The sequence below is a fragment of the Leucoraja erinacea genome, chromosome 21, assembly GCF_028641065.1.
Source record: "Leucoraja erinacea ecotype New England chromosome 21, Leri_hhj_1, whole genome shotgun sequence".
In the NCBI taxonomy this organism is placed as follows: Eukaryota; Metazoa; Chordata; class Chondrichthyes; order Rajiformes; family Rajidae; genus Leucoraja; species Leucoraja erinaceus.
Window position 1 is genome coordinate 18,397,474 of NC_073397.1, and position 22,642 is coordinate 18,420,115.

General features: G+C 44.7%; 1 protein-coding gene across 1 annotated transcript in view; it reads left to right on the forward strand.

Annotated features, from left to right (window-relative positions):
- LOC129707587 (ubiquinol-cytochrome-c reductase complex assembly factor 1) overlaps nucleotides 1–22,642 on the forward strand; it is a 91,142-nt gene that overhangs the window by 27,058 nt on the left and 41,442 nt on the right. Inside the window, exons 3-5 of the mRNA XM_055652734.1 lie at nucleotides 194–301; nucleotides 3,767–3,839; nucleotides 11,846–11,903. Of these exons, the coding sequence (XP_055508709.1) occupies nucleotides 194–301; nucleotides 3,767–3,839; nucleotides 11,846–11,903 (239 nt within the window). The remainder of the gene's footprint in view (nucleotides 1–193; nucleotides 302–3,766; nucleotides 3,840–11,845; nucleotides 11,904–22,642) is intronic.

Below are 22,642 nucleotides of genomic sequence, written 5' to 3' on the forward strand. Positions count from 1 at the left end.
CGCCGAAGGGCCTGTTTCCGCGCTGTATCTCTAAAGTCTTAAAAGCACAATGGTTACATTTTGTAAATCAGCATCTGCAGTTCTTTGTTTATCCAGGTTAATTTATTGTTGTCCTTGGCATTTGTGTTCAAGCTTGGGTAAATAATGATGGTCCGGTGACTCGTCACTGACATGTCTGTTTTATCTTTAACAGTTTTACAATGTGAAAGTCACAGCTCAGCCTGCGGAGGAACAAGTGGGTACCTTCACTAAACTGGTCGAAGCACTTGGATTCACGGGACCTCTGAAGTACAGCAAATGGGTACTGCTTTAATTTTGCAATGGTGCCGATGAGTGGGGAGGGGGTGAACTTTCTCTGCAGGTAAACGCAGTGGACTCTATAGCTAAAAAAAGGCACATAGTAACTCAGCGGGTCAGGCAACATCTTTAGACTTTAGATACACAGTGTGGAAACGGGCCCTTTGGCCCACCAAGTCTACTCCGACCAGCGATAGTTAGCACTATCCTACAAACTAGGGACAATTTACAGTTTTACAGAAGCCAATTAACGTACAAACAACTGGGGAACGTGAATAGGTAATGTCTCGGATCTGGTCCCGACCTGGGATGTCACCTATTGTGTCCTTTTTTGTAATTCAGCATCTGCAGTTCCTACTTTCTACTGATCGATCTTCCTCGTTTCATTTTTACAATCAGCATCTGATCTGAGCATGGTGTGAATCGTGATCTTGTTCTTCTGGCTAGATGCAGAATGCCCTTTGTGACTTTATCTTGCATCAACCCTCTCTTGGAAAACCTCGCATCAATGATTCCATTCTAGTCAACGATCAATGGCACTCATTTACCAAAGGCAGACAGGCGTTCACTGCTGTTGTGACTTTGGGGAATTCCAAAGCAAGTTACAGCCACTGAAGCCCTTCTACGGTAGTGCAGGAAATATTCACCACGGGTATGACAATGACCGTGTAATTCCTTTTTTTTTTGATTTTTAACTCAAGAACACAAGAAATTAGAACAGACGCAAAATGCTGGAGTAACTCAGCGGGTCAAGCAGCATCACTGGAGAAAAATAATATGTGATGTTTTGCGTTAGAACCCTTCTTCAGACAGAAAAGTAGGGGGGGGGTGGGGGGGGGGGGGGGGTAGGGTAGGAAAATAAACTGGGGGTGAAAAAAGCCAGAACAAATCAGGGCCATCAACAGATGACCTCTTCCACAGCGAACAATGGACCGTTGTGGGCTCCACCTTTCCTGCATCATCGGTGCTGGCTCTGATTTGTTCTGTACCTTTTCATACCTCTATTTTCCCTCGCCCCTCACTCTCAGCCTGAAGAAGGGTCTCGATCAGAAACGTCATCTTTCCTTTTCTCCAGAGATGCTGCACGACCTGCTGAGTTACTCTGACATTTTGTGTCAATCTTTGGTGCTTTGTCTTTGGAGCAACTGCAGTTCCTTCTTCCACAAGAGTCAAGAGTATTTTATTGTCATTTGTCCCGAAACAGAACAACAAAAGTCTTACAATGAAAAACAAACTCCTGGAAGAACACTGCGGGTCAGGGAGCATCAGACTGATGTGATCCAGACCCATCTGTGCAGACTGCCCTGTGAGAAAGCTTAGAAACTGAGAGTTATGAGTGTGGAATTCTCTGCCTCAGGGGGCGGTGTAGGCTGGTTCTCTGGATACTTACAAAAGAGAAGGCTCTTAAAGTTAGCGGAGTCAGGGGATATGGGGAGAAGGTAGGAATGGGGTACTGCTTGTGGATGATCAGCCATGACTGATCAAGCCATCACATTGCTGGCTTGAACGGCCGAATGGCCTACTCCTGCACCTATTGTCTAATGCCTACAAGTCGTGTAGTTCACGGGACAATTAGGGTTGGGTCATAACACCAGCATTGCCAACAGAACCAAATTGCCACTTGACCTTCAAGGTACCAAAGAATAAAACACTGGTTGGCAAAATCTCTCTTTGTTATTTAATTACTGGCTTATAATCGCCCATGGGCATCTCCACTGATCATCTGTTACCTATTTCAATTTTATGTTCAATGTACATAAAATATCACATCCAAGAAGAGCAAAGTTGGGCCAATAACGCCACATGATGTTTTAATTCTACTTGTGTAAGAAGGAACTGCATATGCTGGTTTATATCAGAGATAGACAAAGTTCTGGAGTAATTCAGCAGGTCAGGCGGCATCTCTAGAGAAAAATAATTGACGTTTTGGGTCTGAAGGATTCTGACCTGTAATGTCACCTATCCATGTTCTCCAGAAATGCTCAGGAAGGAACTGCAGGTGCTGGTTTAACCCGAAGTTAGACACAAAATGCCGACGTAACCCAGCAGGACAAGCAGCATCTCTGGAGAGAAGGAATGGATTTTTTGGGTTGAGACCCATCGCTAGAAGCAGTCTGAAGAAGGGTCTCGACCCGAAACTTCAGAGATGCTGCCTATCCCGCTGAGTTTCTCCAGAAATGCTGCCTGACCCGCAGAGTTACTCCACCATTTTGTATCATCTTAACTCTACTTTCTCTGTACAGTTTATACCCATCCTCCTTTTGTCTATCTTGGAACACCTCCGCTCAGTCCATCTTAACCTACCCGATCTCCCGGTGGCTCAGCACTTCAACTCCCCCTCCCATTACCAACCTGACCTTTCTGTCCTAGGCCTCCTCCATTGTCAGAGTGAGGCCCAGCGCAAATTGGAGGTGCAGCACCTCATATTTTGCTTGGGTAGTTTACACCCCAGCGGTATGAACATTGACTTCTCTTACTTCAGACAGCCCTTGCTTTCCCTCTCTCTCTATCCCCTTCCCCTTCCCAGTTCTCCCACCAGTCTTACTGTCTCCGACTACATGCTATCATTGTCCCGCCCCCTCCCCTGACATCAGTCTGAAGAAGGGTCTCGACCCGAAACATCACCCATTCCTTCTCTCCAGCGATGCTGCCTGTCCTGCTGAGTTACTCCAGCATTTTGTGGCCGCCTGAACATTGTCAGGGTTCTGACAATGGGGAACAAAGTCCTGGAGTAACTCGGGTTAAAGCGGCATCTCTGGAAAACATGGATAGGTTTCTGTTAGGCCAGGACCCTTGTTCAGCCACCAACATTGGCAGTTCCCTGTTTCCTGACAATGGGAGCTTAACGTATATATACTTCTCCCCTCTCAAAGGTGCCCCAGGAGAACGAGTGGCAAAGGAAGTAAAAAATAGGTTAGGGTCCGAAGAAGGGTCTCAACCCGAAAAGTTACCTATCCAAATTCTTCCAAGATCCCGCGGCACAGTGGCGCAGCGGTAGAGTTGCTGCCCCACAGCGTCAGCAACCCGGGTTCGATCCTGACTGTACGGAGTTTGTACATTCTCCTTATGACCATGTATGTTTTCTCCAGGTGCTCCAGTTTCCTCCCACATTCCAAAGACGTACGTGTTTGTAGGTTAATTGGTTTCTGTAAATTGTCCCTGATGAATAGGACTAGTATATGGCTGATCGGTGTGTACTCAGTGTGCCCAAGGGCCTCTTTCCATACTCTACCACTAAGCTAAGATGCTGCCTGACTTGCTGAATTACTCCAGTACTATGTGTCCTTTTGTGTATTAACCAGGATCCGCAGTTCCTTGTTTCTAACTATAGAAAATCTTTGGGTTCAGTTTATTGGGTTAAATATGACTCATTTCCTGTGGACTGCATGTAAAATGACAACAGCTGACATCTAGGGCTTCTTCCCCTCTCGGTTTTATCTGTGTCAACATTCCTTTATTCTTTCTGTAGAAAATTAAGATTGCTGGCCTGCGCATGTACACTTGCTGTGTGGAGAAAACCGACTATGAAGAACTCTTTGAAAGTACGTACAGTCATGGAGCTCTGCAGTATATCAAACTCAGCTGTACTTAATGCTTGCTTAAGATTTGCATTTTGTTGAACCCAAAGTTATATCTCATTGCATCAGTATCATAGAGTCATACAGCGTGGAAACAGGCCCTTCAGCCCGACTAGCCCACGCCGGCCATCTATACTAGCACCATGTGCCCGTGTCTGCCCCGTAACCCTCTAATCTTATCCATGTACTAGTCCAAATGGCTCTTAAATGTAACAATAGTACATAATCATAATCATATTTTATTAGGCAAGTATGTTTTGCAACATACGAGGAATTTGATTTGCCATCCAGTCGTACCAATAAAAAGCAACAAAACACACAAAATACGTTTTAACATGAACATCCACCACAGTGACTCCTCCACATTCCTCACTGTGACGGAAGGCAAAATAAAGTTCAGTCTCTTCCCTTCTTTGTTCTCCCGTGGTTAGAGGCCTCGAGCCTTCCATTGACGGAGCGATCTTGGCTCCCGTTGCCGGTGGTCGGGCCCTCAGGTCGGGGCGATCAAGTTTCTGTACCGGGGTATCTCAGCTCCCCGCGCCGGGCGATCGGACCCCGGGTCAGGGCTGGTCGAAACCTTCTGCGTCGTTTGGAGCTTCCCGTCATCGGTCTCTACCCGAGACTGCGAACTCCTCGATGGTGAAATCCGCAGGCCGCGTTTGGAGCATCGATCCCAGACAAGAGATCGACACCGATGGTAAGTCCACGTCCCCTCAGTGGTGCTCAGTCAGTCCCGAGCAAAGGACGCCAGCTCCATGATGTTGAGCTGGAGGCCTTGCTCCGGACTGACTTTGAGCCCCATCGCGGGCCGTGGATTTACCATTGGAGCTGATTCCTTGCCTGGGATCAATGCTCCAACAACGGCCTGCGGGGTTTAACATCAAGGAACTATGTACCTGCACTCCTAGATCCCTCTACTCTACCAGTGTTAGGCAGTCTAAGGTGTAATGCTAAAATTAAGTCTACTGTTACAATGGTTTCTTGCCTTTTGCAATAAGATGGTAGCTTAAAAGCACTGAGACATTAATAAATTAAGTGAAAGACTGAAGTCGACATATGGATGTAGGCAAGTAGGATCTCAGCTGCTTTCCAGATTAAAAGGAGAGGTAGGAGTCTTCTCCAAATGTTGAAAGCATAGACCAGACTTCCCACCATCGACTCCACCTACACTTCACGTTGCTTTGGAAAAGCAGCCAACATATTCAAAGACTTTTCTCACCCTGGTCATTCCTCCTTCTCCCTGCTCCCATCCAGCAGAAAGTACAGACAGAAGCTTGAAAGCGTGCACCACCAGACTCGGGAATAGCCATGAATGGTCCTTCCAATACTTAGGATATTGTCCGATTCACCTCCACCCCATTGTGGACATTAGACTCTGGAACGAATACACTACAAAGCTGCGATTGATATTTGCAACTCTGTATGTTTCCCTTTGCTCTATTTATTGCACTTGAGTTTGGCTCGATTGTGTTCATGTATAGTGTGTCTGATCTGTTTGGTTAGCATTGCAAAACAAAACTTTTCTCAGTTCACATAATATTAGTAAACTTAAAGCTAGAGGCAGTATGCGGCTAGTAATCCAAGCGCACGGATCATTAAACTGAACTAATTCAGTAACTAAATAAAATAATTCAGAGGTAAGTGAATACGAGCCTAGGAAGTGCTGGAGGAACTCAGCGGGTCACACAACATCTGTGGAGAGAATGAACAGGTGATATTTTAGGTTGAGACCCTTCTTCAGACTGATGTGGGGTTTGGATGGGAATGTGAACCAGCGGTACATCTAGTAGAGCTGTTGCTTTAAAGCTCCATTGATCCAGGTTACATGGGGCATCCAGGTCGGCATGTCGGGGCAATGGGCCACTTTCGGTGCTGGTATGATTATTTGATCTCCTGCGCTGATTGTATGGTGTTTGCATGTTCTGAAGCCAGATGAAGAGCCACACGGCTTGTTTCGGAGTAGGGAAGCATTGTGGCATCCAGTCAGAGGTCTGATCAGTGGGGTTGATTCATGGAAAGAGCACTAGCCTGTTGGGCTAATCACCTTTTCCTGTTCCTAAAATTTCTTGCGAGATAGAATTCCAGTGGAGAACTGCATTGCAGCCAAGCAAGCAATGAAAATAAGGTCAGGAAAAGTCACTTAAACTTTTTCTTCCTTTTTTGGAGTTACTTTGTAACATGGAAAGCATTTGGTGGGACTCCTGTGAATTTAGGTTGTGGATGTAGAACTCTTTCATGTCGTTTGGCTACTGTTAACTGTCAGTTTTTAAAGTCTGTGTCCATATGATGCATTTGGGAATAAGCTCCTTTCAGAGCTGGGTTCCCTGACTCAGTCCTGACGTGGCCAGTCTTTCTAGCTGGGTTTGGATCAGGGACAACCCACTCATAAACCACTTGGATTCAAGTTGGCTCCACAAGTCATAGGAGCAGAATTCGGCCTATCAAGTCCCCTTTATTCACGGCTGATCTATCTTTCCCTCTCAAACACATTTATCTGCCTTCCTCTCATAACCTTTGATACCCTTACCTATCACAAACCTGTTGGTCTCCGCTTCAAAAACACCCAATGCATTTGCCTCCACTGCCGTCTGTGGCAATGAATTCCACAGATTCACCACCCCCTAGCTAAAGAAAATCTTCTCCATTCTAAAGCTACGTCCTTTTATTCTGAGGCTGTGCCGTCCGATCTTCATCTTAATGCCGTACAAGCAGAGAAGTGTGAGAGAGATAGAGAGAGAGATAGAAAGAGGTGGGATGATCCTACCCACCTCTCTTCCAGCTTTCTCTCCCCCACTACAATCCGTCTGAAGAAAGGATCTGACCGGAAATGTCACCTATCCATGTCTTCTAGAGATACTGCCTGACCCACTGACTTACTCGATCACTTTGTGTCCTTTATTCAGCTATCACTCACCAAGGTTTTGTCTTGCTCCTTCCCCTCTTCCAGCTTTCTCCCCCCTACCCACCCCACGCCATCAGTCTGACTGATTCCGACCCGAAACATCACCTATCTATGTCCACTAGAGATGCTGCCTGACCCGCTGAGTTACTCCAGCATCTTCTGTTCTATAAAAGAGCCTTGTAGGTAGCGTGAGGGAAGGGTTTAGATTAGTTTAGCATCAGATGGAAACGCACCTTTCGGTCCACTGTCCACGTCGACCATCAACCACCCGTTCACGATAATTCTATGCGATCCCACATCCACATTCTCATCCACTCCCTACACACCAGGGGCAATAGTCCAATTAACCGATAAATCCATGCATCTTTGGGAGGAAACCAGTGTACACAGAGGAAACCCACGTGGTCACAAGTAGCATGTGCAAACTCCACATTGTCAGCAACCGGGGTCATGATCGAATCCAAGTCCCTGACAGACACAGGATGCTGGAGTTGCTCAGCAGGTAAAGCAGCATCTCAGGAGAACATGGATAGGTGACGTTTCGGGCCGGGACCTTTCATCAGACTGAATCGTAGCCTATCCACGTTCTCTTGAGATGCTGCTTGACCTGTTGAGCAACTCCAGCGCACTGACTTATTTTGTAAACCAGTGTCTGCTGTTCCTTGTTTCTCTGGCACTGTGAAGCAGCAGCTCTACTGGCTGGGCCACCTATGGAGCACATTTGTGGGGGACACTGGGTTAGGGAAAGGGGATGGAGGCAAGGGAGTAGGGGTTAGATTTCCGGCATGCACAGAGATGAGAGACTTGTCAGGAAATAAAGAGTTTGGGTTGCATGCAGATCTCACAGTCCTCGGTTTTATGCTTGAGCACATTTCTGGGTCCTTTTAAAAAAAAAATTTTAAAAAATCATTTTGAAGCTTAAAAATTAGGAATTGATAACTAAATTGTATTTGATTTCTTCTCACTGAGCCCAAGCACCTTTCTCCCTATCCTATAAAAGGTGTTATAAACACAGGAATTGTTCAATGCATGGTCAGACAAGTAGCCTCTCTGGAGATAGACAGAAATGCTGGAGAAACTCAGCGGGTAAGGCAGCATCTATGGAGCGAAGGAAATAGGCAACTTTTCCGGTCGAAACCCTTCTTCAGACTGACTTAGCCTCTTCAGCACTGACTTCAGCACTTCTTAGCCTCTCTGGAGAGTTATCCCAAGTCAACACCCTGTCTTCAGAATTGGGAGAACGGACATGTTTTAAGTAGTAGAGAGGACGAGGTAGAGGGGATATCTATGATGGGATGCAGCCCAACATTATCAAGATACCGGTAATTGCTTTAAATAGCAGCAGTTAGAGGCAGCTGAAACACAAAACAAAGGATTCAACATGTGAAATAGCCAGCAAAAGCAGTGACGCAGTGGTAAAGCTGCTGCCTTACAGTGCTAGAGTCCTGGCTTAATACTGACTACGGGTGCTGTCTGTAGGGAGTTTGTATGTTCTCCTTGTGAACGTGGGTGCTTCGGTTTCCTCCCACACTCCGAGGACGTGTAGGTCAGTATGTCAATTGACTTCTGTAAATTGCCCCTAAGGATAGTGCTAGCGTATGGCCTGGTGGCTGGCCGGCATGGATTTGACAAGCCACAGGGGCTATTTCCATGCTGTATCCCTAAAGTCTAAAGTTAAACTTCAACAATTTTAAAACTATTATTTATATAATATAAATCAATACCAAGAAGTGGATTGCACCTCTCTCCCTGTTAATCACCTCACTCCTCAAAGACGTTGACTTATCGGGATGTACATTTAGGAGGTGTTAGTGGACATCCTTATGTCACAGCCAAATAGCCTTGAGTCTGAAGAAAGGACTCGATCCAAAATGTCACCTATTCCTTTTCTCCAGAGATACTGCCTGACACGCTGAGTTTCTCCAGCATTTTGTGTCTATGTTTGGTGTAAATCAGCACCTGCAGTTCCTTGCTACACTGCCTTGATTAATAGTGAGTCTGAATATCGTGTCAGTAAATAGACTACGTGACTTGACTTCTGATCTACCTCACGACCATTTCTAACAAGGGGCAGGAGATAAACTGGCTACTGTTACGAGCTCCAAGTCATTTTTTCACCTCATTAGCCGAGGGATTCTGCAGTAGTACAGGAATAGTTCACTAAAGAAGGGTCCTGACCCAAAACGTTACCCACCCACGTTCTCCAGGGATGCTGCCTGACCTGCTGAGTAACTCCAGCACTTTGTCTTTTTTTTGTAAACCAGCATCTACATTCCTCATTTCTACATTTTGACTGCTCCACTGCGAAATCTCCTGAAGGTGTGCCTACTTTCAAGAAGTTCTTCTCCTTTTTCCGACAGGGGTTCTGTGGCACTCTCTCTCATCGCTCCCCCTCTCTGATTCCTGCTGTGTTACGACTCGGAGGTCTGTAGAATGGTTCCAACCTGAAATGTCACCTATCCATGTTCCCCAGAGATGTTGCCTGATCTGTTGAGTTACTCCAGCACTCTGTCTCTTTTATTTCCCTTCTTCGGTCATTTAATTGCCCTGGTCTTATAAATTTAGTTTAACCGCTCCAAGTGCCTGTGTGCCTCTCCTTTAAAAGCCCTTTTTGACTCCACTATCTTTTAGCAGTGAGCTCCAGAGTAGAGCCACTCTCAACATCAAAACAATGTGTTTCTCCCATTCGCTCTCCAATATCTTTTTGTTTGTCATTTGTTTTGTTTGCCACTTTTGTCAGTCACAATCTTATGCACTTCATTCACATCACCTCTCAACCTTATTTTGCTTCAAGGAGAACAAGCCTAACTAACTGCTGGCATGCTACGCCCTCTAATTCGAGGTCTAAGTGAGAACGGAGCAGGGGATTAAAGTTGGCACCTACGTCGACTCTGGATAAATGCCTAGAGCTATTGACGGGAATATTAAGAGTGACAGTTTTAGGGGCACCTCCTCTTCATTGAACTTTCCAATTCCAGTGTCCTTACATGGTCTCCGTGATGAAACACACCTTTCTTTGACTAGAATTAACTAACGTAGGCCAAATGAAAGCAAGGCAGTGTTAGTACGAAGTAGAAAATTGGCTTGGTGTCGACAGGTTGCGCAGTTCTGTGACCCCACATGACTTCTTTACTAATTAATTTCTCCATTTCTGCATAATATTTTCTTTCATTTGTACTTCCTGAAAAATCACAGTTTTTTTTTAATAACCCAAGAGATATCTCTGTTTGAGTTTTCATTGATTCAGAAGGTTAACTTTATGTTCTATTCGCCTTCCTGTGGTTTTAAAATGATTGCGTTTGTCCTGCCACTCTGCCCATTGATGTCTCCAACCTTACGCCCCTTGGCTTCTGTGGCCAAATTGCTCTGCAGTAGCCATGGGAAGGCTATTAGACCTTGGTAGGGATCGCACCCTGTCCTTGCACAGGAGCTTTATACATAAATAAGCTGGGTGCAGAGAAGATTTACGAGGATGTTGCCAGGACTCGAGGGCCTGAGCTATATTGAGAGGTTGAGCAAGCAAGTACTTTATTCCTCAGAGTGCAGGAATATCAGGGATGATCTTATAGAGGTGTATAAAAATAGTTATTTTGATTAGTTTAGAGTTACAACAGGAAAACAAGAAATAATGGAGTCGAGAACCAGAGGACAAAGGCTTAAGGTGAAGGGGGGAAAGATTTAATAGGCAATTTTTACACAATGGGTGGTTGATGAATGGAACGAGCTGCCAGAGGAGGTAGTTGAGGGAGGTACTGTCACAATGTTTAAGAAACATTTTGGACTGGTACATGGATAGCTTGAGGAGATATTCGGAGGGAGGAGGCGAACTTCTTCAAAGTAGGCATACTTTCGGAGGGAGGAGAAGAAGGGTTTCGGCCCGAAACGTTGCCTATTTCCTTCGCTCCATAGATACTGTCGCAACCGCTGAGTTTCTCCAGCACTTTTGTCTACCTTTGGTACATGGATAGAATAGGTTTGGAGGGATATGGGCCAATCGCAGGCAGGTGGAACTAGTATAGACTGCATATTGGTCGGTGTGGACAAGTTGGGCCGACGGGCCTGTTTCCATGCTGTGTGACTATGACTGATTTATTTCTCTAAGGGACCCATCTTGTTGTGTGAATTGGTTTATTATTGTCACCTATACTGAGATATAGTAAAAAGCTTTTGTTTCTGTGTGCTGTCCAATCAAATCAGATGATACTATATGAATTCAATCAACCCATACAAGTACAACGGGTAAAGCAAAGAGACCAATACCAGAGTGCAGAATATAGTTCATAATTGTAGTATGTGTTCAAGAAAAGAAGCCAAGTATCCACAATGAAGTAAATTGGAAAATCGGGACTGTACTAAACCGTATGGAAGAACATGCAGAAGTCTGAATGTTCTTCCATATGTTCTGCCTGCATCAAAAAGGGTATTAATTAGGGTGGCGCAGTGGCGCAGCTGGTAGAGCTGCTGGTTCAGGGTAGGGAGTGGGAGAGAAAGTGGGATAATATAGAACTAGTGTGAACAGGTGATCGATGGTCGGCATGGACTCGATGGGTCAAAGGGTCTATTTCCATGCCGTGTATCAAAAAAACAAATTACGTCAAAGTCTCCTTTCTCGAACTATGAACTGGAATCAGGGAACACTCATTTCGAACTTCTCACAGATCGGCAGTAGTCTTTTGTCGTTCTTGAGTAGGATCTTTTTTTTCTGTTTTGGGCAGGATGTAACTCAAAATTGCGTTTTTCTGTGTTTTATATTATATTTTGGTTTAGTTTATTGTCACATGTACTGAGGTTGCATGCCATCCAGTCAATGGAAAGACTATTTATGATTACAATCAAGCCGTTCACAGTGTACAGATACAGGAATAAAGATATAATGTTTAGTGCAAGATAAAGTCCAGTAAATTTCCGATTAATGATAGTCCGAGGGGCTTCAATGAGGTAAATGATTGGTCAGGACCACTCTCTAATTGGTGGTAGGATGGTTCAGTTGCCTGATAACAGCTGGGAAGAAACTGTCAACTGTTATATGTTAATAACACTGAAATGTATGTGTTTCTGTTGAATGCAGGATGCAATTTGCCTGACACTTTGAACTCCTGGTTCCTTGTTGCACAGCTTCATGTCTGGTGAGTAAGCCCGTCTTCAAGAATGAAGTTGTAAAGAGCCTAATACAATGACAGTGGGGCGATGCGGTGTTGAGCTGCTGCCTCAAGGCGCCAGAGAACCGGGTTTGATCCCGATTAACCTTTGACACCCTTATTAATCATGATCCTGTCATTATCCACTTTAAAAATACCTAATTGACAGCCTCCACAGCCCTCTGTGGCAATGAATTCCACCAATGCACCACCCACTGGCTAAATAAATTCCTCTTCCACTCCATTCTAAAGTTACGTCCTTTTATTCTTAGGCTGTGCCCTTTGGTTCTCATCTGAGATGCCGCGAAGTAAGAGCATGAAAGAGGAGGGATGGTCCTGGCCACCCCTGCTTTCCCCCCCCCCCCCCCCACTACAATCAGTCTGAAGAAGGGTTCCGACACAAAATGTCACCAATCCATGTCCTCTAGAGATGCTGCCTGACATGCTGAGCTACTTCATCAATTTGTGTCCTTTTTCCACCTATTATTCATCAGGCGTTGTCCGGCCCACTCCTCTCTTCCAGCTTTCTCCCCCTTTCCCAACCTCACCACAATCAATCTCAAGAAGGGTCCCAACCTGAAACGTCACCTACCCATGTCCTCCAGAGAGTTACTTCTGCACCTTGTGTTCTACGAAGGAGTCTTGGAGGTAGTGCGAGAACAGGATTTAGTTTAGTTTATAGACACAGCATGGAAACACCGAGTCTGCACACCGACCAGCGATCACCCCGTACACGAGCACGAGCCCACACATTTGGGACAATTTATAATTGTACCAAAGTCAATTAACTTACAAACCTGTATGTCTTTGGAGTGGGGGAGGAAACTGGAGCACCCGGAGCAAACTCACGCAGTCACAGGGAGCACGTACAGACTTTGTACAGACAGCACCCGTAGTCAGGATTGAAATGGGGTCTCTTGTGCTGTAAGGCAGCAGCCCCACCACTGCGCTACTGTGCTGCCCTACCTTTATGTAACTCTGTAGACTACTTTTGTATTCTACTTTCCCTTTTCTGATTAATGTTAAGTGTTTTCCTTTCCCATTCAAACCGTTGCCTGGTCGATTGGAGCTTCTGTGTGGCTATGCCAGCAGCTGAATAAACTGGCAGGGTTGAGTGTGCAGCCGGCCAGGTCGACCAGCGCCATCTGCGCCCAGTATTCACCCGTGCCAGGGAACGCACAGCTGCTACCCACTTCTGTCCACTTTCATCTGTACTTCAGATCCAGGTGGCGCTGGCACTGAGCAGCCGAGTTTCCATCATAGGAAGAGCGCGAGGGAATGAGACTGGGGTTTATTTTAACACAAACTACAAAAGTGAATGGGCAGTGTTCAACCCCAGGTTATTCTGGCATTGTGACACAATCTATCGGAGAGTTTTTTTTCAGACTGTGCCACGGCGCTTGTAAATTGGTTCGATTTTTCCTTGCTTGATATTGTCAATGACTAGTCACTTGTTACCCTGACTATTCTGACCCCAGTCTTATTTGGAAAACTGGAGCCGAACCAAAGGCAACATTCAGTCATATAATCTGGTCACAATTCTCATGTCTGGAATTGCCTTGGAATAATGGATTTCTTTATTTATCTTGGTCCTCTGGGCACTGGTGTTCCGAACAGATTTAAAGCAAGCTCGCCATTGGGAAATGGAAGAGCTATAATAATTATATCACCAGCGCTTCGTTTGTGTGATTATAGGCTTTTCATTCATGAAGGAACAACAAAGTTAGGCTTCAATAACGCCTTAACATTGTAACACCAAAGCGCCTCTCTGGAACATTACATGACTAATTTTGACCAAAGATATCTTTGATTTTGACCAACATATGTGAGAGCAGATGGGACAGATGGGGATAAAGGCTTGATAAAAGTGGCAGAGTCATAGCCATACAGGCCCTTCTGTCCAACTTTCCTACCTGCCCGCGTTTGGCCGCTAAACCTGTCCTATCCAAGTACCTGTCTAAATGTTTCTTAAATGTTGCCACAGGGCGAACATACAAACTCTCTGTACAGACAGCACCCGCAGACAGGATCGATCTCGGGTCCGGTAGCTTTGCCACTGTGCCGCCCTTTCAAGGGAGTAGCTTCAAGAGTTTAATTGATGGGGGTGGATCTGCAGTCTTGGTTTACCGGATAAAATTTGCGCATCCATTATTTTAATCAAGGTGCCCGAGTCAACAGGTCATCACCTTGTCTGTAAACAAAACAGACAAGGGTATTTCATGCATGTCTGCTAATAGTCACTTTGCTAAATCTGAGCACCTTTAATTCAAAGAGTAATGAAATGTGGCTCGAGGATAAACACATTGCTGCTCAAAACAGCTTTGTAAAGTTGTTTGAATGTTAATCTCCACATCTATAAAAGTATACACAGCCATAGCCAAGTTTGGTGGTACAGTTGGGATGGGAAGTCGAGGGGAAGGAGTGGAGAGTCAAAGGGTTTTGCAAGAACTGTGACGGAGGCAGAAACACAAACCCCCTCTAAAGTCAAGCAATGACCGACTTTAGCCAAACCTAGATCATCAAAAGAGCCCTTCATAAGGCAGTAAGTGAACTCCATGAAGGTCTCTTTGCAGTATTCTCTGGCAGTGCCATAACCACTAATTCCTACAGCAAGTCTTTGCCCAAATACCAAACTGTATGAAACATCTTTGGTCAATCAGCAGTGATTTGTTTTGATGTGGTTGCTTTAATGGCTTTGATTAAGGTTCTGAATGTTTTCCTTTTAATTTAATTGTTGACTTAACATTTTTTTTGAGAAAGGGAGTATTTTCAGTCGAGTGTTTTGGTGACAATTGACCACTGTGTGAGTGTTTCTTTTAATCAGTGCCACAATACGTTAAGCATGCAGAGCAGCTAATGCAAGGAGAAACCTGTGACAGTCACCATAATAAACGGCAGCAGTTTAAAAAGGAAAATGGTCGGCCTTATTACCTCACCCTCCCGTAATCTCTGATTAATGAGGCTAAAGCTGTGCAATATGTCAAGTGAGTGGACTGCTGTGGGTGAGAACATTTTGTATGACTGACGTGATTTATTCGGGAATGACACAGCGCAGGGAGAAAGTGAATGGTGGGGACTGAGCTGGTGAAATGACTCCACTGCGGTTTCTTTTTAAGTGTGTTCAAAGACTTTTTGTTGCTAATCATCCTAAATACAGGTCCACCACTGATTTTTTTTTTTTTTTTTCCTCCGGCAACTGTGTGGTTCAGCACCTCCTTCAATCCAAAAAAAAAATCGAGAGCACACTTGAAATCTCCCACCGTAGGTCCCCCCAAAAATGCGACGCTCGTTTTGGGTGAGCTGGCCGATCTCGACCTCATCGTGACTTCCGCGGCCGGTCAACGGCTCGAATTTGCCCCCTGCAGCTGGGGCTCTGGCCCTCCAGCCTGGCCGGAGCCGGCAGAACCCTTCCCATAGCCGACTTCCGAGACCGAGTTTGCATTGTATCATTATTACATGACATGTTGGTCCAAAGCGAACCTCAAATGCTGGAATTTGCATGTTTTCCCTGTAACCACGAGGGTTTCCTCCAGGTGCTCTGGTTTCCTCACACATCCCAAAGATGTGTGGGTTTGTAGGTTAATTGGCCCTCTATAAAATTGCCCCGAGTGTGTAGGGAGTGAAAGGGGGATAGCATAAAACTAGTCAAAGGGTGATCGATTGTCGGCATGGACTTGGTGGGCTGAAGGGTCTATTTTATATGTTGTATTTTAAACCAAACTAAATAAATTGTGCTGTTCCGGAGAGGCTAGGATAAGGATTGGCAGGAAAGGAAAAGATGGAAAAAGGTGAAGACACAAGGAACTGCAGATGCTGGTTTACAACAAAAGACCCAATGTGCTGAAGTAACTCAGTGGTTTAGGCAGCATCTCTGGAGAACGTGGATAGGTGACATTTCAGAAGGAGGATCCCAACCAGAAACATTGTCAATCCATGTTTTCCAGATATGCTGGTTGATCTGATGGAGAAAGTTTTTTTTTGTTTGAGATACTGTACGGAAACAGACCCTTCTGCCCACTAAGACCGCATTGACCAGCGATCCCCGCAAAGTAACACTATCCTACACGAACACACTAGAGATCATTTACAATTTTACCGAAGCAAATTAACCTACAAACCTGCACGTCTTTGGAGTGTGGAAGGAAATCAGAGAAAAGCCACGCGTGTCACGGGGAGAATATACAATCCCCTACAGACAGCGCCCGTAGTCAGGATTGAACCCGGGTCTCTGACACTGTACGGCAGCAACACGACCGCAGCACCACCTTGCCAAAGGTGTTTGGTCTCCAAGGCGTGAATTTGGTTTATTTTCCAATAAAAGGATGTGTCTCCGTGTAATGAAGGGTGCACAGTAATGTAGTACTGCTTGTGATCCCTGGATGTTGCAAACCATTTTACAGCCAGTGAGGTACTTTTGAAGTCTAGTTGCTGCAGTGATGTAGAGAAACACAGTGAGCACCCACTGTACGCCTCTTATCATCAGCGAACCCTCTTTTTTAAAAATAAAGTAATTAATTACAGAGGGCGATGGTCTGAATGAAGGATTTCTTTATTCTGTCCACTGCAGCATTGTGGATATTTTATGGAAACGCTGAGTAGCGATGTCATTGGAGGTACCAGAGTGTGTTAGAGTCTGGCAATAACAGGAAGGGAGCTAAGTTAACATGAGAGAAATGGCCATTAATCTAATGGGGCTCACCTTAAGTGTGTTATTTCAGCTCCACCACAGTATCAGGCCCCGTTCTCCAAAGAGATTGGATCTTGCTGTTTTTAAAAGTCCTTCAAATCCACGGAGCAGTAAAGGACGATTGAGTGGGCCATAATTGTTTATTTTCTCTCCGTGACTACTTAAGTGCATTTTTTTTTTAACTTCTCTGAATCGTTTCCACTTCGCTCTTGCAATACACAAGTGTGTTTTTAAAAAAAAATCCTTCTAAACTATGCACCTGCAAGTGAGTTAAAACTTCACTTTCCAAGTCTGGTGAGGCTGTTAGGTTGGGAGTTTTCATCAGTCTTTGCTTGTTAGCAGTGATCTTATGATTGCCTTTTAATCCTCCCTCCTCCCTCCCATGTGTCCTTTTTTATATCATCCATGCACTTTAATGAATGATTGGGGAAAATCTGTTTCTTTTCAGAGCTTTTGCACAGCAGGCTTGGTGATTGTTGTTGAGATGAGTGACTTAAGGAAAAACATTACTAGTGGAGGAATAATGGATAGCTGGGAGTGATTACTAGGTGTAATCTAATCGGGTGGTTCGGATAACTTTATGAGAAGAACCCTGGAATTCCAGGTGCCTTTTCCTGTGTGAATATAATCGTTGGCAATAACCTTTTGTTTATTTTGAAATGTTGTTTTCTCATTAATCTGTAATCGAGTAAGATGATTCAGAATTTTTGTATTGTTAACACGATTGAATTTCCACTGGTCCCTCTTGTGCTTTTTTGGCAGTAAACCCCAGGGATATTTCAGGGTATTTATGATCCAGTTACAGCAGATTTATAGCAGACATAAGGAACTGCAGATGCTGGAATCTTGAGCGGAAAACACACAGGGTGGTGGCGACACAGTGACACAGCGGTAGAGCTGCTGAGTTGCTGCCTGGCAGCACCAGAGACCCGGGTTCCATCCTGACCACGCGTGCGGAGTTTGTTAGCTCTCCCTGTGACTGCGTGGGTTGTCTCCGGGTGATCCAGTTTCCTCCCACATTCCAAAGACGTGCAGGTTAATTGGCATCTGTAAATTGCCCCCAGTGTTGAGGATGCGAAAATTAAATGACATGGGACTAGTGTGTGGGTGATCGATGGTTGGCCTGGATCGAAGAGCTTATTTCCAGTCTGTATCTCTAAACCCAGTCAGGCAGCACATTGGATAGGTGATGTTTCGGTCGGAACCCTTCTTCAGTCTGGGTTAGGATGAAGAATGATCCCGACCTGAAATGTCACCTATTCATGTTCTCTAGAGGTGCTGTGGGACCTGTTGAATTTATAGCTACAGTGTGGAAACAGGCCCTTTTTCCCCACTGAGTCCACACTGACCATCAAATATACTAGTTCTATTCTATCTCATCCTACTCACTAGGGCCAATTTACAGAAATGAGTTAACCTTCAAACCTGAATGTCAGGTTACCAGAAGTAACCAAAGTTAATCAGCATTTTTGTTTCTGGTAAACCAGCATCCGCATTTCCTTGTAACGTATGATGAGCATTTGACAGCACTGGGACTGTACTCGCTGGAGTTTAGAAGAATGAGGGAGGGATCTAATTGAAACTAACTGAATAGTGAAAGGCCCGGATTGAGTGGATGTGGAGAAGATGTTTCCACTAGTGGGAGAGTCTAAGACCAGAGAGCATAGCCTCAACATTGAAGGTAGTGCCGTTTAGAAAGTAGATGAGGAGGAATTTCTTTAATCAATGAATCTGTGGAATTCGTTGCCAGAGACGGTTGTGGAGTCCATGTCGTTGGGTATTTTTAAGACAGAGATTGACAGATTCTTGATTAGTAAGGGTGTCAAGGGATATGGGGGAAAAGGCAAGAGAATGAGGTTGGGAAAGACAGGTCAGCCATGATTGAATGGCGGGGTTGATTCGATGAGCTGAATGGCCTAATTCTGCTCCTATGACTTATGAGCTTATGTGTCTATATGGTGTATTGCTCTTTAGAAGCAGCAGTGACCTATAAAATCCCTTAACCCAGTTCCACCACCCATAACATGTTAACACCATCTATCCACCTAGATTCCTTAATACCCTTGCCTAACAAAAGTCTATCAATCTCACTTCTGAAAATCCCTAGTGAGCTGCAGTCTCCAGTTTTATTTTGGAAAGTGTTCCAAATATATTTGAGAAGGGGTCCAGTCCAGCTGGCTCTAATTTTAAGGTTTTTCCTTCCTTGTTCAGGGCCCTGGATCAAACCCCTGCACACCAGAAGAAATATTTTATCTCCATCCAATTGCAAGTCCTAACCATCCCAATTAGATCATCACTTAACCTTCTGTCTGCAAGGGAAATGCCGCCAAGCTCTATGCAACCGGTCTTTGTAACTGGAACCTTTTTGGCCAGATGGCTCCCCTCTTGTTTGAGATCCACTCACCAAACCTGGTTGAGAAATGATGACTAATAAGCACGGTATTTCTGACTCAAACGGAACCTGGAGCATGCCAGCTGCTTTCTGGAGCAAGGGCATTGTGATTCACTGCGTGTGGATCGGGCTATGCAGGGTAGGGACAAAATACCAGTACTACCCAAGAGCTGGAACAACCACAGTGGGTCAACTGATGTCCTTCTGTGCTTTGAATTATATAATCTTAGAGGGAGGTGCATTTTTAACTCGGTTAAGGCTCAAAGAGCATAACTTGCAGAGTTATTTATGGTCAAAGAAGTGAGATGTGGGATTAATTTAAAGTCCATTTTGTATATAGATACAGTGGGGAAGCAGGCCCTTCTACCCACCCAGTCTACGCCGATCTCATTGGTTCTATGTTATCTCACGTTCCCACTCCCTACTCTACGGAACAATTTACAGAGGCCAATTAACCTACAAACCGGCATATCTTTGGGATGTGGGAAGAACACTCCAAAAGGATAGGTTAATTGGCTTTGGTGAAAAATTGGAAATTGTCCTTGGTGTGTAGGTTAATATTCGTGTACGGAGTGATCGCTGGTTGGCGTGGACTCGGTGGGCTGAAGGGCATGTTTCCACGCTGTAACTCTAAAGTCTGAAGTCTAAAGAGAATTTGGTTATGTTATAAATCAACTCCTGCTCCAAGAATGACCTGGATCTGGTTTGATTTGCTCACCACCTCAACAGCAGATGCTACCTTACTCCATTCTGCATCACGGGATTACACATGTCCGCTTGCTGTTCATACCCTATAGCTCAGCATTCAGCACTCCTCATTCAGTGACGTCTTCCCCTCGCTCATCATTAATGCAGCTGCACCTCAGGGTTGCACAGTTAGCCCTGTGCTCTATCCTCGTTATGCCAATGGCTGTGCAGCTAAGCGCAGCTCCAATGCATTTATTAATTCACCAACCAAATTCATCAACAACGGACATTGCTGTTGGCCGAATTACAGGGGGCGATGAGGCAGCATACAGGAGAGCAATCGAACGCCTGGTTGAGTGGTGCCTGTCCATCACGGGCACAGCCCTCCCCGCCATCAAAAGCTTCTCCATGAGGCGTTGCCTCAAGAAGGCGGCATCAAACTCCAAGGATCTCCGCCATCTGGGCCATGCCCTCTTCTTGTTGCTACTGCCGGGCATGAGGTAGAGAAGCCTGAAGTCTCACACCATCAGGTTCAGGAACAGCTATTTTCCTACAGGTTCTTGAACTGACCTGCATAACACTAATTTTCCTCAATAATGGAAAACTGCGATGGGCTAATTTTCTAATTGCATTAAACATTTTGCAGTCTTTCTTTTTGGTATCTTGTATCATTTTTGTAGGATTTATGTTTTAGTATCGGAAGATAGACACCAAAGATATACCGTGATAGACACCAAAGATATACCGAAGATAGACACAAAATGCTGGAGTAACACAGCGGGTCAGGCAGCATCTCTGAAGAAAAAGGATGGGTGACTTTCGAATCGGGACCCTTCTTCAGTCTGAAGGGTTTGGAGTCGAGACCCTTTTTCAGTCTGAAGAAGAGTCTCGACCTGAAACGTCACCTATTCCTTTTCTTCAGAGATGTTGTCTGACCCGCTATGTTAGTCCAGCATTAATTGTACCTATACCTCACTGTGCTTGAGTATATGATAATAAACTGATAAAATCCCCATGTGGAAATATAATTTAATTGCAGGAACAACACATTAGTTAAACATGAATTAATGTAGCAACTTTGTCAAGATTGAACACTTAAAGGTGCTTCACAGGAACTATTAAAATAATAGTGCAGAAACCCTGCACATACAACCAGGACTTGAAAATGGCGCTAAACTGGCGACTCTGTATACTGTCTCAGTGCACTACTGCTATAAGCTTGTACTGTATCTGAGATGTGGCTAAGTGGTTATGTATAGTGATACTTGAACTGTACAAAAATGAATTTCACTGCAAGAAATAAAGTACCATTGTAACCATTTTTTTAAATTTGCATTAGAAAAGGAAACTAATAACCATGGAATTAATCAGTGGGAACGCAGGTTTGGGAGCGATTTCAGAGCTCATGGCTTTTTAAAGTGAGGGTCTGAAAAGATGCCAGATTTGGAGTGGAATAGTCATTCAAGGGTGATAGCACCATCTAAATACTGGGAGCAGAAGTCTCAGATGGTGAGAAAGTCGAGTATCATGATGTTGATCAGGGATGACGAATATTAACATTTCTCATTTTTGTCTTCCATATTCGTTTTCTTTGCTAATTTCTCATATCTTTTGCCATCAATGATTTTGCCTGCAGTGATGTTGTGCTATCAATCGTTGTGTTACTCAATTAAAATGTAGGTGTTTAAAGCATCTTCAGTTTTGGACTTCAGTCTTGCTTTGTGACACTTCATTGATTGAAAGACACAGCATGGAAATAGGCCCCTCATTCGATCATCTGTTCATACTATTTCTATGTTATCCCACATTTGCATCCACTCCCTACACACTAGAGGCAATTTACAGAGGCCACTTCACCTACAAACCTACATGACTATAGCCAATTAAACTACAAATTCGCATGTTTTGGGGATGTGGGAAGAATCCAGAGCACCCGGAGGAAACCCACACAGAAGAGGCAAGAAAACATGCAAACCCAACACTGACAGTATCTGTGGTCGGGATCGAACCCAGGTCTCTGGCGCTGTTAGGCAGCAACTCTACCGCTGCGCCATGGGGCTGTCCATTGTACCATTATGTTATATCATTTGATGAGGCAAGAACAATTAATTGTGCCACGTGTATGGTGCTTTATAGCATTATATTTATGGTATTCTATAGCATTTTACTTTTTCCAGCACAGTATTACAGAGGTCAGAGGGGGGGAGATGGAGAGGATGTTGCTACCAATGGTAGAGTCGAGGACTAGAGGTCAAAGGCTCAGAATGAAAGGACGTTCTTTTAGGAAGATGAGGAGGAATTTCTTTAGTCAGAGGGTGGTGAATCTGTGGAATTCTTTGCCACAGAAGGCTCTGGAGGCAGTCAGTGGATATTTTTAAGGCCGGATTAGTATGGGTGTCAGAGGTTATGGGGTCAACGCAGGAGAATGGGGTTAGGAGGGAGAGATGGAACAGCCATGATTGATTGGCGGAGCACACTTGATGGGCCGAATGGCCTAATTCTGCTCCTATCACTTATAAACCTGAGGGGTAACTATTTTACACAAAGGATGGTGGGTGTATGGAACAAGCTGCTGGAGGAGGTAGTTTAGGCAACGTTTAAGAAACATTTAGACGGGTACATGGACAGGATAGGTTTAGAAGGATATGGGCCAAACGCGGGCAGGTGAGACTAATGTGGATGGGACATGTTGGTCCGTGGGGGCACGTTGGGCCGAACGACCTGTTTCCACGCTGTATGACTGAGTAGCAAATCAGCTGCAGTATAAAATCCTGGGAATAATTTTGTATTCCCATTTTTGGCTTCAGAGACACTGAAAAGCCCTGCATTGGTGGACAATTCCTCTGAATCCGTGAGAAGATGGTTTTGAGCTTCACCTTGAATCATGGCAATCTATGTGATATAGATGGTCTTGCAGGAGGCGACACTTTTGATGCTTGCTGGCCAGTTTCAGAGAGCAGC